At 37.0% G+C, this 16,917-nt stretch overlaps 1 protein-coding gene across 5 annotated transcripts in view; it reads right to left on the reverse strand.

The window, feature by feature from the left end:
* The window catches only part of ANO10 (anoctamin 10), a 229,148-nt gene that overhangs the window by 155,631 nt on the left and 56,600 nt on the right, over nucleotides 1-16,917 (reverse strand). For all 5 annotated transcript variants that reach the window (XM_070776189.1, XM_070776191.1, XM_070776190.1 and 2 more), the window contains exons 10-11: nucleotides 16,107-16,298; nucleotides 9,955-10,083 (exon numbers count right to left, since the gene is read on the reverse strand). In XM_070776189.1, coding sequence (XP_070632290.1) covers nucleotides 9,955-10,083; nucleotides 16,107-16,298 — 321 coding nt within the window. The remainder of the gene's footprint in view (nucleotides 1-9,954; nucleotides 10,084-16,106; nucleotides 16,299-16,917) is intronic.

A 16,917-nucleotide genomic window follows, 5' to 3' on the forward strand; every position in this document is an offset into this window, starting at 1 on the left:
CCCCCACTACTGAGCTAGGGTGCTTCAACTAGGAAGTCTGAGGGCTGCAAAGAAAGATGCTGCATGACAGAATGAGGATCCTGCATGCAGCAATTAAGACCTGATAAAGATAACAAAAGTTTTATTCTGCTAATGCAGAGATGGTTAGAACTGCAGTTCATATCCCCTGAGCCTTTACCAGGTGCCCAGCTCTGTGTTTGGCATTTCACATGCACAATATCTTGCCTTGTAAAGGTGATAACAAGACCTGCGTTATGTTCAGCACCTGCTCCATGCCAGACGCTTCTGATCAGGGATACACACATTTCATTTCTTATTCTACTCCTCAGAGCATTCCTGGGGAGGATGCTGCACTGGCCTCAGGCAGTCAAGGAGATGAGCTTATGAGACAAGGTGACTGGCCCAGGGCAACAATGCATTAAAAGGCAGTGCAGAAATAGAATCTCCATAGTGGGAAATATCTCTGTGTATCAGTAGATACAGATGTAAATCAGTCAAGAGACAGAGAGAGCAAGCACACATATGGCAAAATGTTCCGAATTAGTAACCCCTAACAAAGGGATACATAGGAATTAACTGTAGTACGTTTGCAACTTTTCTTTAAGTCTGAAACTAATTATTTTTTTAAACAGGAAAATGAAGCCTTGAGCCAGGGCATAAAAGAATCCTAAAGGTTTGGTTCCCTCTCGGGAGACACCTTTAGTCATTACAGAGAGATGAGAATCAGCTCTGTTTCCTTTGTTGTTGTTTAGTCACTAAGTGGTGCCCCATGGACTGCAGCGCGCCAGGCTGCCCTGTCCTTCACTATCTCCCGGAGTTTGCGCAAACTCATGTCCACTAAGTCAGTCATGCTATCCAACCATTTCATCCTCTGTCACCCCCTTCTCCTCCTGCCTGCACTAGAAAAAAAAAATTTACCTAACTTACATTCTTTAAAAAAAAAAAAGAAGAAGAAGAAGAAACTGCAATAAAGTGATCTTTTAAAACTATCAATTAAACATGCACAGTGCAGACTGGCTTGCTGGTCACCAGAACCTAATCATCAGAAATGCAGTGTAATTTCTAGCATGAAACTATCACAACATTGTTAACTGGCTATACTCCAATATAAAGAAAAAGTTTTTTTAAAAAAGAAATGCAGTGTAATTTGTAGGTGAAAAGTTAATTCATTTTCACCCTAGAAAAAGAACAGCATTTAGTAGGTGAATTGTTAGCATTCAATATGTTTGAAGCATCTTGCCAAGTTTAGAATTAAAAGAAAACTGTGAGCGCATTTAACACTAAAATAAAAGATTATCAAACATTTGACATTTAAAGGAATTTAGGCCATTTCTATCTTTTAGGAATTGGAGATCTTTGTATAATTCTGCATTTAAAACAATTAAAATTCGGCATATTAAAACTTTCAATAAAAAGTGAGCTAAATTTGTCTCAGAAGTGAGAATGATGATGCTGATTTAAGAGAGACTATTTAGGTACTAATTTAATCCTGTGGGATGAACTTGATGAAGTTCCCAGCATTTGACTATTTTAACCTAGAAATGGTATTTTTATATGATTCCATGATATAGTTTCATATATTAGTAGGCTATTCTCTTAGTCTGTAATAAATTTCTGTAGCTATTATACAAATAAAAGTGTCATGATTTTTTAAAACACTAGATGGCAGTAAATACACAAAAGTTGTAACACGATACAGCTACCAACATAAAATGAAGATTATTTTTGTTTTTTATTCAATTTTACATTGCACACTCAATCAAGTTAAAAAAAAAAAAGAAAGAAACATAGGATTTTTTAATCCAAGACATCCCTGGTAGTCCAGAGGCTAAGATTCTGCATGCCCAATGCAGGCGGCCTGTGTTTGATCATTTGTCAGGGACTAGACCCCACATGCCTCGCAACTAAGATCTAGTACAGCCAAATAAATAAATTATTTTTTAAAATTCTGAAGAGTCAAAAACCTAAATAAAAATTAAAGTTTCCTGGCTTTGAAAATGTGAACCAGAAAAGATGCTGAAATGACCAATTAATCCACAATTTAAATATGAGAACACTAACTCTCAACATCAACTATATTAAATTGTTGCATTTTCTACATCTTCTTTGTTTTGTTAACAGATTATCATCACATAAATGTATTTAAATGTTACTTAATTTGGAGGAAAAAACCTTTAAAATGTCTTAAATTTCTTTTTCCATGAATATGTTAAAAATTATATAAGAATCCACTTTACATATACCTATGGCTTATTTATTATAGCCTTTTCAAATTAGTGAAATTTCCACTTTTTCATGGGCCATGAATGTATATATAAAAGTACACCATGTTGTTTATTTAATATACTACTAACAAAATATCTTTTTAAATATTTAATTCAATAGTAACATTTTACCTAAACTATAGGAAAAACAGGAAATAAAATATGATTTCAATCTGGAAAACATACTTGCGATCAAAGAGAGAAATCTTAGAAATATTAATTTGATCCATTAATTCTGTTGATGGACTTTTCATAATATTCTGAATTTAGAATGTCAGTACGATTTTTTTTTTTTTAATGTATATGGTAAGAAACCAAAAACTTACATTTTCTAATTTATTTGTAAACTTTCCACTTTTGGGATTCATTACAAGACCAGATGGCATTCAGCTCAGGTCTCAGCAACACTGAAATAAAATTAGCTAACGTACTCAATTTTTTTCGGTTACTTCTAACACTTTTGCTGAGCTTGATTTTGTTCTGACACACAAAATTCTCTATTATTTGAAATTTCATGTTCTGGCCACACATGGATCCCATGCAGCTTGTGGGCTCTTAAATCCCCAACCAGGAACTGAACCTGCACCCTCATCAGTGAAACATGGAGTCCTAACCACGCCAGGGAATTCCCTAAAATTCTCAATTTAGAAACCAAAGTTAAGTCCACTCAATTATATGAAAGTAAATAAAATAAAAACAAATAAACCTTCAAATACAATACTGTGGCAGAAGAAGAGGACTTATTTCAATACCAATCTGTGCCAATATAACACAGCTTTTGAGCAACAGTTTTAAAACATCAGAAACTAAGTACCTATAGTTACTAAAAGCATTTTAAAGCAAATGCACACCCAAACAGCCAAAACAATCTTGAAAAAAAAAGAACAAAGTTGAGCAGTTTCATATTTTCTGACTTCAAAACTTAACTACAAAGTTATAGTGATCAAAGCAGTGTGGGGTACTGGCATAAAGAGAGCTATTACTTGTCTCCAAACTCATCAAATTGTACATATTAAATATGTACAGCTTTTTGTATGTCAATCATACCACAATAAACTGGCTTAAAGAAAAAAGACAGATATATAGACCAATGGCATAAAGAGCAAAGAAATAAACCCCCACATATATGGTCAAATGTTTTTTGACAAGGGTGCCAAGACCATTCACTGGGGGAAAAGACAGTCTTTTCAACAAATGATTGTGGAAAAACTAGATATTCAAATGCAAAAGAATGAATCTGGACCCTTTTCATATACAAATTTAGTTATACAAAAATTAAATCAAAGATCTAGACTTAGTATCTAAAACTATTAAACTCCTAGAAGACAACATAGAGCAAAAGCATCATGACATTAGAGTTGGTAATGAATTCCTAGATATGACACCAAAAGCAAAAGAAAAAAAATAGGTAAGTTGGACTTCTGTGTATCAAAGGATAGTATCAATCAAGTGAAAAGGCAACCCACAGCATGGGACAAGTATTTGCAAATCATATATCCAATAGGAGACTGACATCTAGAATATATAAAGGATTCCAATAACAACTGAAAAACCAACAACACAATTAAAAAATGGGCACAGGATTTGAATAGACATTTCCCTGAAAAAGATACACAAATGGCCAAGAAGCACATGAAAAGATGCTCAACTACCTCACACCATTAGGATGACTTATCCAAAAAAACAGAAAATATCAGTGTTGTCAAGGATATGAAGAAACTAGAACCCTGTGCATTGCTAGTGGGAATATAAATGATGCAGCTGCTACGACAAATGGCGTAGCAGAGGTTATAACAAGAGGTTCCTCAAAAAATTAAACCTAGAATTACCACGTAATCCAGCAGCAACTCTCTGGCTATATACATAGAAGTGAAGCACAGAACTCAAACAGATATCTGAACACCCATGTTTGTAGCAGCATTATTCACAACAGACAAAAGGTGGACGAGCAGTGTGTCTGTCCATTGATGGGTCAAGAGATAAATAAAATGTGATATATAGGCATATATGAATAGCATTTTCAATCTTAAAAAGAAATTCATAACATAAATGAACCTTGAAGACATTATGCTAAGATGAATAAGTCAGAGGATAAATATTGTATGATTCCACCTACATCAGGTTTCTAGAGGTTACTGCAGTCTAGAGGCGGGTAGAATGTGGAGTTGGTATTTAATGGGTACAGCACTTCAGCTGGGGAAGGTGAAAAAATTCTGGAGATGGACGGTGCTGATGATTGCTTAACAATATCAAGGAACTTCATGCCACAGAACTATACACTTAAAAACGGTTAAGAAGGTAAATTTCACATAATGTGTTTATTAATACAACTAAAAAATTATAAGAGGTTAAAATGGTAAATTTATGTTATTTATGCTTTACTACAATAAAAGAAAAAGAAACAAAGAAAGTGAAAGAGCAGTACACATTTATCTACTACAACCTCCTCATACCTCCTGGCCCTTTGACTTATTCCGGGTGATTGCCACATTAGTAATGATCTCCATATTAGTAAATATTCATAACATTACAATTATATCCTCATCAAAACAAGCACACACCAAAAACAATCATTCTTCTCTTACAGGACGTTAGCCTTGGCAACCAAAGGAAATACTTCTTATTCAGAGGTGTAAACGTAGAAGAAACAAAACAGCCTAAAACACTGCTGGCATTTTGGCCTATGTGGATTAATTTTAAACCCCTTTCTTCTATGTCGTGACTGACTCTAAATGAGCCCACGGCTGTGCTTTTGTCTCCTATGCTTCCGGTCAACAGGAACACCTAACTGACATCCTCAGAGTAGATTAACAGAGGGTCAGAATTCTGAGTCAGATGTCTCCACCAGCATGGAGGAAGGTGTTTTTCTAACTGCTCTGGGAAATCAGAATGAAGTCACATCCAGGACTTTTCAAAACAGGCTACAGAGGCCCCAAGAGCTTACCAAAGGAAAAAGATATAGCCAGGAAAGGGTCTGCTGTCTTTGAACGAAATTCATGGGTTTCTGCTCCACAGACCATTTACTTGGCATGTCCTTCTCCTGCCCAGCTGCATCTCTGGTAAACGTACTAAACTAAAGATACCTGTGGGTGTGTACAGTGTGGTTTTAGATATCCATTTCTTCTTGACTACATGAAGCAGCAGAATTCTTCACAACACTGTAAATCAACTATACTTCAACGAAAAAAGACAAAACAGAAGGAGCAGAATCCCTGAAGACAAAAATAAAAAGATGGCTTTGTCTTCTCTTAGCACCAGATTCAGTGAAATATACATAGAGTAGAGTTAGCCGCTCAGTCGTGTCCAACTCTTTGTGATCCTGTGGACTGTAGCCCACCAGGTTCCTTTGTCCATGGGATGTTCCAAGCAAGAATAATGGGGTGGGTTGCCATCTCCTCCTCCAGGGGATCTTCCCAATCAAACCCAGGTCTCTTATGTCTCCTGCATTGGTAGGCAGGTTCTTTACCACTAGTGCCACCTGGGGAGCCACACTCAATACTGAGTGTAATTTATTTAACTAAGGAGTGAAAAGGATGAGCACTGGGCATCCTTTTGTGTTGTACAGGCAGGACTCAGAAAATGTTATACACTAACAAATATAGATATATAACTAATACTGAAAATAAATTTATCCAAAAATATCCATCTTCCCTTTTTAAATAAACACTGAAATTCCCAGCTTCCTTTTTAAAACTCCGTTAATTCAACAGTCATCTAAACACTGAACTGCATCCCTATAGTGTTTTAGTCACTACTCTAGGGAGTAGCCTATTTTCTGAGATAGAAAAGCAGACATCATTCGGTTCTCATGAAGCCAGTGGTGCACAGGAGGGTTGAGATGAGGTCCTGAAGGTGAAACCCCATGATGGGATTAGTGACCTTAAAAAAAAAAAAAAAAAGACACCAGCAAGTAAGAAGGCAGCTCTCAACAAGCCAAGAAGGCCCTTACAAGCACAAAATCTGCCAGCACCTTGATTTTGGACTTCCAGACTTCAGAACTGTGAGAAATACATGTCTTATTTAGGCCAGCCAGTCTACAGAATTTTGTTAGAGCAGCCTGAGTGAATACAAGTCATTGTAAAAAAAAAAGTTTCAACAATCAAGTACAAATCCTCTTGGAACAAATGGAAAAACAGAAAATCTCAGCAAAACAAACAAAACCCAGATGTTATAATTACAACACAGAACTAAATGGAACTTTTAGAACTGAAAAATGTAATCCCAGAAACTTTTAAAAACTCAGTAGATGGGGTCAACAGTATAGTGGAAATGACAGAGGAAAGAATCAATGAACTTGAGGAATATGAATAGAATTCATCCAACCTGAACAGCAGAGAGAAAACAGAGAAGATGAACAGAACCTTAGCGATCTGTAGGGAAAAAAAAAAAAATTCAGATTATCAGAATCCCAAATGGAGAAAAGAAAGAAGAAAGAGTATCTGAAGAAATAAGGCCTGAAATTTCCCCAAATTTGGTGAAAGAATAAGCCTAAAGATCTAAGAAGTGAAGTAAACCCCAAACAAATAAATCAATCCACACCAAGACCCATTTAACTCAATTTGGGGAAACTAAAGAAAAAACTTCAAAAGCAACCAGAGGAAAAGTGCAACAGTACCTACCATCGGTCTGAATAAAAACAGATTCCTCACCTAAACCTTGGAGAAGGATGTGCCAGAATATTTTTCAAGTGCTGAAAGAAAAGAATTGTAATCCACGAATTCCATACCTTATGAAACTATCCTTCAGGAATCAAAGAGGGGGGAAAACAGTGATCAGATAAAGAAAAGCTAAGAGAATTTGTTGCTAGCATTGGTTAAAGGAAGTTCTTCAAACAGAAAGGTTACAACACAGTTTTCCAGGCCTGCCACGACAAAGTATCAGGAACCAGGTGGTTTAAACAACAGAAATGTATTGTCTCACAATCTGGAGACTTGGAGTCTGAAGTCATGGCTTCAGGGGCCCTGCTCCCTCTGAAACCTGGATGGGTGACTGCTCCCTTGGTGCTGCCTGGGTTCTGGCGGTTAACGGCAGTCCTCGGGGTTCTGTGGCCTGGAGCTAAAGCGCTTCCATCTCTGTCTCCTTCGTCACAGGGCACTCTCCCCTGGGTTTCTGTGTCTCTTCTCTTCTTGTCAGGACAATGGTCGTACTGGATAAGGGTCTCCTCTACTCCAGTATGACCTCACTAGAACTACTTAGAGCTGTAACAACTCCATTTCCAAATCGGGTCACATTCTGAGGTGCTGGGGGTCAGGAATTCAACAGACTTTTGGGGGAGACACAATTTACTACTAACAAGTTATCAAAGAAAAGTTTACAGACTGTAGGTTGCCGTTCATATAACATAGCATTCTCAAAATGAGAAAATTATAGAGATGGAGAAGAGATTCATGACCACTGATGCTCACAGAGGTGAGCTGAGGGACCAGAATACCAGTGTGACTATAAGGGGGCAGGAGGAGGGGGACCTTTGTGATGATGGAAATGCACATATCTTGACTGTAGGGGTTTAATGAATCAATACATGTGATAAAATGACAACCACACACACACTATACCAGTGTCAAGGTCTCCGTTTTGAAATCATGTTACAGTTATGTAAGTTGTAACCACTGGGGCGAACTGGGTGAAGGGTGCCTAGGACCTCTGTACTATCTTTCCAACTTCCTTTGAATTATAATTATTTCAAAATAAAAGGCTTAAAAATGTAACAAAGTAAAAATTAAAGTCACAATTAAAGAATATGTTTTCTATAGAAAACAAGGTTTTTCCTCACAAGAGTTTTTAATCAAGGCTTTTATTTCTGTTGTACTCTAAAGAGCCAATTTAGATAATGACAGTAAAATAGTTGCTTGAATACTACAGGAAGATACTAAAATGCTAAGAGGAGGCATAAGGGTTAGAACCTCAGGACAACAAAGTTCCTGCTAAAACTGATTAAGAGATCAGTTCCTGATATCTGATTAAGAGATCACTGATACAAAAGAAAACACTGGCGTAATGAAGGGGAATATATAGGAAGACTGGGCCAGCCAGGAGTCTAGAAAAAGTGACAGCAAAATCAAGAAGTGGGAAGTGTTGAAATCATCCATCACTGCTTAGAAGCTGATGATGGGACACCGAGACCCGGCTCAGACAGAGCTCTGCTCTGTTTGAAGGAAGGAATGATTTTTAGGTTTTCTGAATCTCTTAAGCCTATTACACTCCTCTTTCTCTGCCACTAAATTCACTAAGAAACCATCTAATAACCAGTTCCACTTCTACTTGAACACGGACTGTTATAAGCATTGGAAAAGTCTCCTTATGGCAAATAAACTACCTGGTATTCTGGTCAGTTCCTTGAGCCTCATGATTTTTAAATGAAAGCCAGCCCTAAAGCTGAAGACAGCCTCCAAGATCTGCAGAGTTAAGGGCCGTGTCTTAAATCAAGAAGATGCACTGTGAGCCTGGTCGGTTGGCCATCCCGTCTGAGGGACCTCTGTCTTGTTCTTTCACTGCCACAGGTGGTAAGTCACCTTGCAAATAGCTCTCCAAAATCCTGTTCAGCCAACAAAATTCAAAACAGGCTTACTTTTATCTGCAAAACATTCTCTTTCTCTTCCTGCTGCTGCTGCTAAGTCGCCTCAGTCGTGTCTGACTCTGAAACCCCAGAGATGGCAGCCCACCAGGCTCCCCCGTCCCTGGGATTCTCCAAGCAAGAACACTGGAGTGGGTTGCCATTTCCTTCTCCAATGGATGCAAGTGAAAAGTGAAAGTGAAGTCGCTCAGTCGTTTCTCTTCCTACTTGCTGCTATCTAAAATCCTTCTCCAAAACACATACCCTATACACAACTTCTATCATGAACACAGATTCCTGCCGAACAAGCTAAAAGAGCAAACAGAACAAAGCAGAATCTCTTTCTTCTACTACCAGAAATGTACAAGTTCATTTCATTTCTTAGGGTTAGCCCTAAGTCCTGAATCACCGCTCTGTGACCCTACTAAGTTCTGCTTTGACAAACTTTTACTACTATTCTATTTTTTTTAATATCTAAAAATGAAAGATCACAGTATCCTTGACAACTATAATCACAAGAAGAAAATTCCTGCACATTCTTCCATTTGTTATTGATTAGAGCTTCATTTTCAAGATGTACAGTAATCTGTATTCAGAAATATGATAAACAAGTTAAATGTCAAAGAAATACACAGACAGCCAACTTATACTTTGTATGTGATATTATGGGTCTTCCTATTCTTTACATCTTGGAGTTGTAGAGCGTTTTACGATGAATCCCATACCTGCTGCAAATGAGACTTTAAACAAGTCATGATCAAAAAGCATTTCTTAGGATTTATTTGCTTAAGAAAGTAGAAGTTACAGATTCCCTAAAACTGACTAAAAAAAAATATTAAGTCCACAGAATTCTACTTCAAATAGGATTTATCTCCTCAGCACTAGACACACCAGCACAATGGCTGGAAAAGTAACAGTCCTGTTTGTACCATGGTGACTGTTTTGTACGTAGGCAACAACCAAGAACGCACAGCCTGGATCCTCGTGTGTTCCATTACCTGAACTGCTTTGCCTTCTAACCAGTTAATGCAAGTCACTGAACTGCCCCATCACTGACAGGCAGGGACATCACTTCTTTAGAAGAACACGGGCATCTGACATACAGACTATTTAAAATAGACTTAAATGTTCACTTACCTCCACGGCTACTACAATCAAAACGAGGTCTGTTTTTGACTCTGGGAAGAGTGCATTCACTTGTGGTGACATTCCGATCAGAGCACAGTTGGTGACCACAGATATAACACTCATTGTTTCAAAAGCCAACTGAAAGAAAAAAAAAAGTGTGAAATGAAAAATCACAATTTCATGTGTGCTCAGTCATGTCTGACTCTTTGAGACCCCATGGACTGTAGCACGCCAGGTTCCTCTGCGTATGGAAATTTTCCTGGCAAGAATACTGAAGAGGGTTGCCATTTCCTTCTCCAGGGGATCTTCCTGGCCCAGGGATCAAACCCATGCCTCTTGCATTGGCAGGCAGACTCTTTACCACAGCGCCACCTGGGAAGCCCAAAAACCACAATGACTGTGTCCATATTTCATCCTCCTTTTTCATGTTATTTAAAGTCAAAGAAAAAGTCTTTCCTTAGTTCTAAACATTCCAAGAATATGTAAAACTTTTTCTCTATAATGCCATGATTTTATTTAGGTCAAAAAAGCCATACTGATAGAAGGTATTTCAGATACTTTAGGCTTGAATATCCCAAACAATATGTTCTATCTTTCCAACTGGAGGTGGGCAGGGACCTGAATTTGGAACACATCCAAGAAAAATACACTATTAAAGTTAGTTGACTCTATGCATATCTAAAGGGAAACGAAAGTAGTGCAATCAGAGGGAATGTTTTATATTCAAAAATAAAGATGACTTTAAGTAGAATTCATTTTGTGAAACTGTCCTACTTAACAGACCACACATCACATCTGGTTCAGCCATACCCAAGGCACCAGTTACAATGATTCCTTTCTAGTGGCATTTACCAAATCACCTGTAGAACTTTAGAAAAACACAGATACCAGGCCCCACTGAGACCTACCAAGACCTCTGTGATGCAGGGTCCCACGACCAGTGCACATTACTGAGTGTGGACTGGGGAAACGTTGTGACCATTGTTCTTTCTTTTTTGTGTGCACAGCACTTGGTGATCACTACTTAAGAACTTACTAATTCTAAGAAATGCAATTACCACTAGAAATATAGAAGCAAAACATGATTGAAGCTCAACTTAATAAAATCTTGTCCCATGAAGATTATCTAATCTCAACTTAATGAAATCTTGTCCCATGAAGATTACCTACCTTGTATTTTAAATACCTATCTTGTATTTTAAAAAATCCTTTGTGTAATCTTATTATTTTTGACAGTTTTCTTTATAACAAATCTATACAGGACTTTACCTTCTCCTAAAATTGCTTTAAATTTCTATTTATTTAATTATAAATTCAATCAAAAATCAAATGTTACCAGTGTACAGGGAAGAGTCTCCTTGTCCCCTTTCTTCCCCTTGTCAGTTTCTGTTCTTTCCACAAGATAACCACTATTATTAATTTCTTATATAACTTTCCACACACTTTGTCTGCAAACAAATATAAGCAAACTTGCACAAATACTTTCTTATTCTCCTCTCAGCATAATACACATTGTCAAGTCCCTTGCTTTGGTCACTTAAGATGCTGTGGAAGTTATTTTGTGTCAGGACACAGAGATCATCATTCTTAAGTCACAACATAAGCCTTGAGTCACTACTGCTTAAGTATTTTATCACATGAATGTACCAAGGTTTATTTAATCATTTCCTTATTGGTTATTATTACAAACAATGCTACAATTAGAAACCCTGCAAACACATCCTTTAAGAAGTGTGGAAGTAGAATAAATTCCTGAAAGTGGAATAGTTGAGTCAAAGGTGCCACTGTATTCGTTATTCTGATAGTACCAAGCTGAACTTCCCAGGGTTGATCAGTTCGCCTTCCCATCGGCAGCACAGGACAGTGTCTGACTTCCTGCATTTCTAATACACTTCTATCTAAACTTTTTGATTTTTAAATGTCACTTATCATGAGTTATAATTTAAATATAATAAATTGCACTCATTTATGATATACACTTTATTACTCACCTGGGAAACCACTATCACAAAAGGATATTTCCATTTTCCCCCAAAGATTCCTCACAATGCTTTGCAATCCACCCCTCTCTTCATACCTGGCACCAAGCAAACTTTGATCTATTTTTTTGTCACTATATATTAGTTTTTCCAGAATTTTATATAGTTAGATTCACACAGTATATATGCTTTTATGTCTCCTTCTTTCACTCAACATGACTTTGAGGTTGATCCATATTATATGTTATCAGTAATTTATTCTTCTTTTTATTGCTGAGTAGGACTGAGCGACTTCACTTTCACTTTTCACTTTCATGCACTGGAGAAGGAAATGACAACCCACTCCAGTATTCTTGCCTGGAGAATCCCAGGGATGGGGGAGCCTGGTGGGCTGCCGTCTATGGGGTCGCACAGAGTCGGACACGACTGAGGCGACTTAGCAGCAGCAGCAGCGCTCCATTGTATGAATATATCATGATTTTTTTACCCACTTACCTAGTGGGTTGTTTGGTAAACTGGGTTGTTTCCAGTCTTGGACTATTCTGAATAAAGTTACTATGGATACTCCTGTACAGTCTTTGCAGGGATATGTTCTTTCCCCTGGATTTCTAAGAACAGAGGTGCTGGGGTATGGTAGGTATATGTTGAACTATTTTTTTTTTTTTACAAATTGCAATTTAGTTTTTCAAAGTAACCATTTACATTTTTATTGGTAATGTATGAGAGTTCCAGGTACTACACATTATTGCCAACACTTGGCACCATTAGTCTTCATTTTAAAACAGGTATATAGTGCAATCTCACTGTGGTTTTCTTGCGTATTTTCCCGGTAGCTAATTCTAAATCTTTCCTTGAGTTCATTGATTATTTGTATATATTCTTTGGTGAAGCATTTCTTCAAATCTTGTCCATGTCTTTATTTAACTGTCTTATTACTGAGTTGCAAGAGTCCTTCACGTAATCTGAACACAAGTTCTCTGGCAGATGTATGTGTTGTGAATATTTTCTCTCCTTGTCTGTCTTGCCTTTTTTTCCCTCTTAACTTTTGAAGAGCAAACTCCCTTATCCCCTCATTTGGAGATTTAATTACCCCAATACTATCAGTAGACAGTTGATGATTTTCTCCATTTAACAGATTTTACCTATCACATACTGAATTTCTGGACTTTCTATTTTGTTCCATTGATCTGTCTGAATAATTCACCAGGACCACTCTACTTTAACAAGTGAGTTTATGTAACACATTTTAATATGTAGGAAGGTGTGTCCCTGACCTTCCTTAGAGTTTTCCTGCTATTCTACTTCATTTCTTTTGCCCTATGAACTTGACAGTAAGTTATCTAATTAAAAGAAGAACTTCCATGGGGATAGTGCTACATTTATCAGCTAATTTTTAGGTTAACTTATTTGTAAATTAGAGGAGAACTGATACATTTAGGATATTGAGTCCTCCTATATTAGACACTGCTGTGTAACAAATCATCCCAAACTCTGTAACTTAAAAACAACAACCATTTCTTTAGTTCATTATTCTGCAGGTGGACAACTTTTGGTCTAGCTGACCTTGACTGGGCTTCCTCATGTACGTGTGGTCAGTGGGTGGGTAAATTGGAGACATAGTTGGCCTGAGGAGACTAGTTAGAATTTCTAGAACAATATTCAATAAGAGTAGGGACAGTGGACATTCTTGCATTGTTCCTAATCTTAGAAAGCATTCAATCTTTCACTAACAAGTATGGTTGTTAGCTTTAAGCTTTTTGAAATAGATGTTCCTTATCAAGTTGAAGCAATATCCTTCTATTCCTATGTTTCTGAGAGTTTAAAAAATGAATGAGTGTTGGATGTTGCCAAATGCTTTATATATACTGACTGATATAATCATGAGATTTTTTTTTCTTCTTTGGAATATAACTATGGTAGACTACACTGGTTGATTTTGAATATTGAACCAGAGCTTGCATCCCTGGACAAAATTCCACTTGTCATGGTATATAATTCTCCTCATATACTGCTAACTCTTATTAGTTAAGCTATTATTAAGCTGTTCTTAAAGAGATGGGAATACTAGACTACCTTACCTGCCTCCTGAGAAATCTGTATGCAGGTCAAGAAGCAACAGTTAGAACTGAACATGGAACAACAGACTGGTTCCAAATTGGGAAAGGAGTACATCAAGGCTGCATTTGTCACCTGCTCATTTAACTTATATGCAGAGTACATCATGAGAAATGCTGGGCTGGATGACACACAAGCTGGAATAAAGACTGCTGGGAGAAATATCAATAACCTCAGATACACAGATGACACCACCCTTATGGTACAAAGCGAAGAACTAAAGAGCCTCTTGATGAAAGTGAAAGAAGCGAGTGAGAAACTTAATTCAGAAAATTAAGATCAAGGCATCCAGTCCCATCACTTCATGCCAAATAGATGGGGAAACAATGGAAATAGTGAGAAACTTTATTTATTTTTTTTTTTGGCTCCAAAATCACTGCATATAGTGACTGCAGCCATGAAATTAAAAATGCTTCTCCTTGGAAGAAAAGTTATGATCAATCTAGACAGCATATTAAAAAGCAGAGACATTACTTTGCCAACAAAGGTTCCTCTAGTCAAAGCTATGGTTTTTTCAGTAGTCATGTATGGATGTGAGAGTCGGACTATAAAGAAAGCTGAGCGCAGAAGAATTGATGCTTTTGAACTGTGGTGTTGGAGAAGACTCTTGAGAGTCCCTTGGACTGCAAGGAGATCCAACCAGTCTATCCTAAAGGAAATCAGTCTTGAATATTCATTGGAAGGACTGATGCTGAAGCTGAAACTCAAATACTTTGGCCACCTGATGTGAAGAACTGACTCACTAGAAAACATCCTGATGCTGGGAAAGATTGAAGGTGGGAGGAGAAGGGGACAACAGAGGATGAGATGGCTGGATGGCATCACTGACACGATGGACATGAGTTTGAATAGGCTCCTGGAGTTGGTGATGGACAGGGAAGCCTGGCGTGCTGCACTCCATGGGGTTGCAAAGAGTTGGACGTGACTGAGTGACTAAACGAAACTGAAAGCTGTTCTGTATGTTTATTCACAACAGATATTAGTCTGTTATCTTCTTTTATACTAGTCCTGATTTACTACCATACTGATACTAAATTCATAGAATGAATTAGAAAATATTCCTTCCTCCTCTGTTTTCTGGGACAAATTATGTAAAATTGATGTTAATTTCCCTTTAAATGTTAGAATTTACCAGTAAAACCATTTGGGCCAGGATATTTCTTTTTCGGGAATTTTTAATAGCATATTCAATTTCCTTGTGATTCTGAGGATACTCAAACTACCTATTTCACATTGAGTGAGTTGCGGTAGTGTACTTTTGGAGAAACTGCTCTATTTCATTCAAGATGATATGTAGCCAGAAGATACAAAGAACTGACTGAAAATGAAAACACAGCATGTCAAACTTTTGGGGATATGAGTAAAGCAGTGCTAACAAAGAAATCTGTAGAACTAAAGGCATGTACCAGAAAAGAGGGAAAATCTGAAATCAATAGTCTGAGCTTCTGCTCAAGAAACTAGAAACAAAGAACAAAATAAACACAGAAGAATCAGAAAGAAGGAAACAATAAAGGTAAGAGTACAAATCAATGAAATTGAAAGCAGTAAAATAACAGAGAAGATCAATGAAACAAAGAGTTGCTCCTTGGAAAAGATCAATACAATTGTCACACCTCTAACAAGACTAATAAGAAAGAAGAGACAGTTCTCACACTTCACACATTCTCTTTCATCCATGATTATTTATAAATGTGTTGTTTAGCTTTTAAGTGTTTGGTGATTTCCCTATCATCTTTCTGCTACTGATTTTCAATTTGGTTCCATCATGGCCAGAGAGCACACTGTGTATAAGTTCAATTCTTAAAATTTTTTAAGGTTGTTTTATTCCCCAGGAGATGGTACATATTGTTGCAAGTTCCCCAGGAGATGGTACATATTGTTGCAAGTTCTATAAACACTTGAAAAGAAAGTATATTCTACTACTGTTGAGTAGAAAGTTCCATAACATGGATTAGATTCTCTTACTGGATAGTATTTTTCCAAAACTCTCCATAGAGCTTTTATTTAAAATCACAATGCTTCATTTTTTAATTAAAAAATAATGATAATTTTTTTTCAAATAATTACCTGCCATACACCAATACTGGCTGAGGGTTCTGAGAATGGACGTTTTAAGACTCTGCACATTTTTAAGGCATCTGAATTAACTTCAGTGAGATTATTTAGCACAGCGAAGGCAGCTGCCAGTGGGTAAACACAGGAGAAAAGGCTCACATAACCAAACTGCAGGAATAACTCCAAGTAATCATCAAAGGTGCCCTGAAAATATAAACAAGAAGAAAACAGGCATTGTTTTAATATCACTTAATAAGAGCAGTCTTTAGCAGTCTTTTGAAAGCAGTCTTTCAAGGCAGGAACCTCTAACAACAATAATAATAAAAATCTCAAGAGTTTCTCCCAATTCCTTCTTCTCAACAACAGAATTTAAATTCAAAGACCATTTTATCTTCAAGTCCCTGAAATAAAGAATAAAAAATGATTTTGCTGCTCATATCACATCAAATCACTGAAATATTACATTTTTTTCCTAAGGTAAATTACAGCAAATCTAAAGCAATTTGCTCCTGACCAAGTAAAAAGAAATGATCCCGTATCACTATTAGAAATCTTACATGATGGTCCCTTCACATCATGGGTACCACGAATCTCTGCCCCTGAAATTCCATTAATAACTTGACGGTGGTGACGCCAGCAAAAAATGGCAAAGTAAGAACATCCAGAAGTTTTCCTCTCCATAAAAGCAAACAGAAACTAACTATAAAATGTGTCAAAATTCACTTTGTTAGTATTCTGGAAATTAAACAAAGGCTTGTATCAATTATGGAAACATTTAGTCAAGAATAACAGCTCAATTTTGAGTCTCACCTTCTGCTCCCCA

The sequence above is a fragment of the Bos indicus genome, chromosome 22 (genome assembly GCF_029378745.1).
Source record: "Bos indicus isolate NIAB-ARS_2022 breed Sahiwal x Tharparkar chromosome 22, NIAB-ARS_B.indTharparkar_mat_pri_1.0, whole genome shotgun sequence".
Classification (NCBI taxonomy): Eukaryota; Metazoa; Chordata; class Mammalia; order Artiodactyla; family Bovidae; genus Bos; species Bos indicus.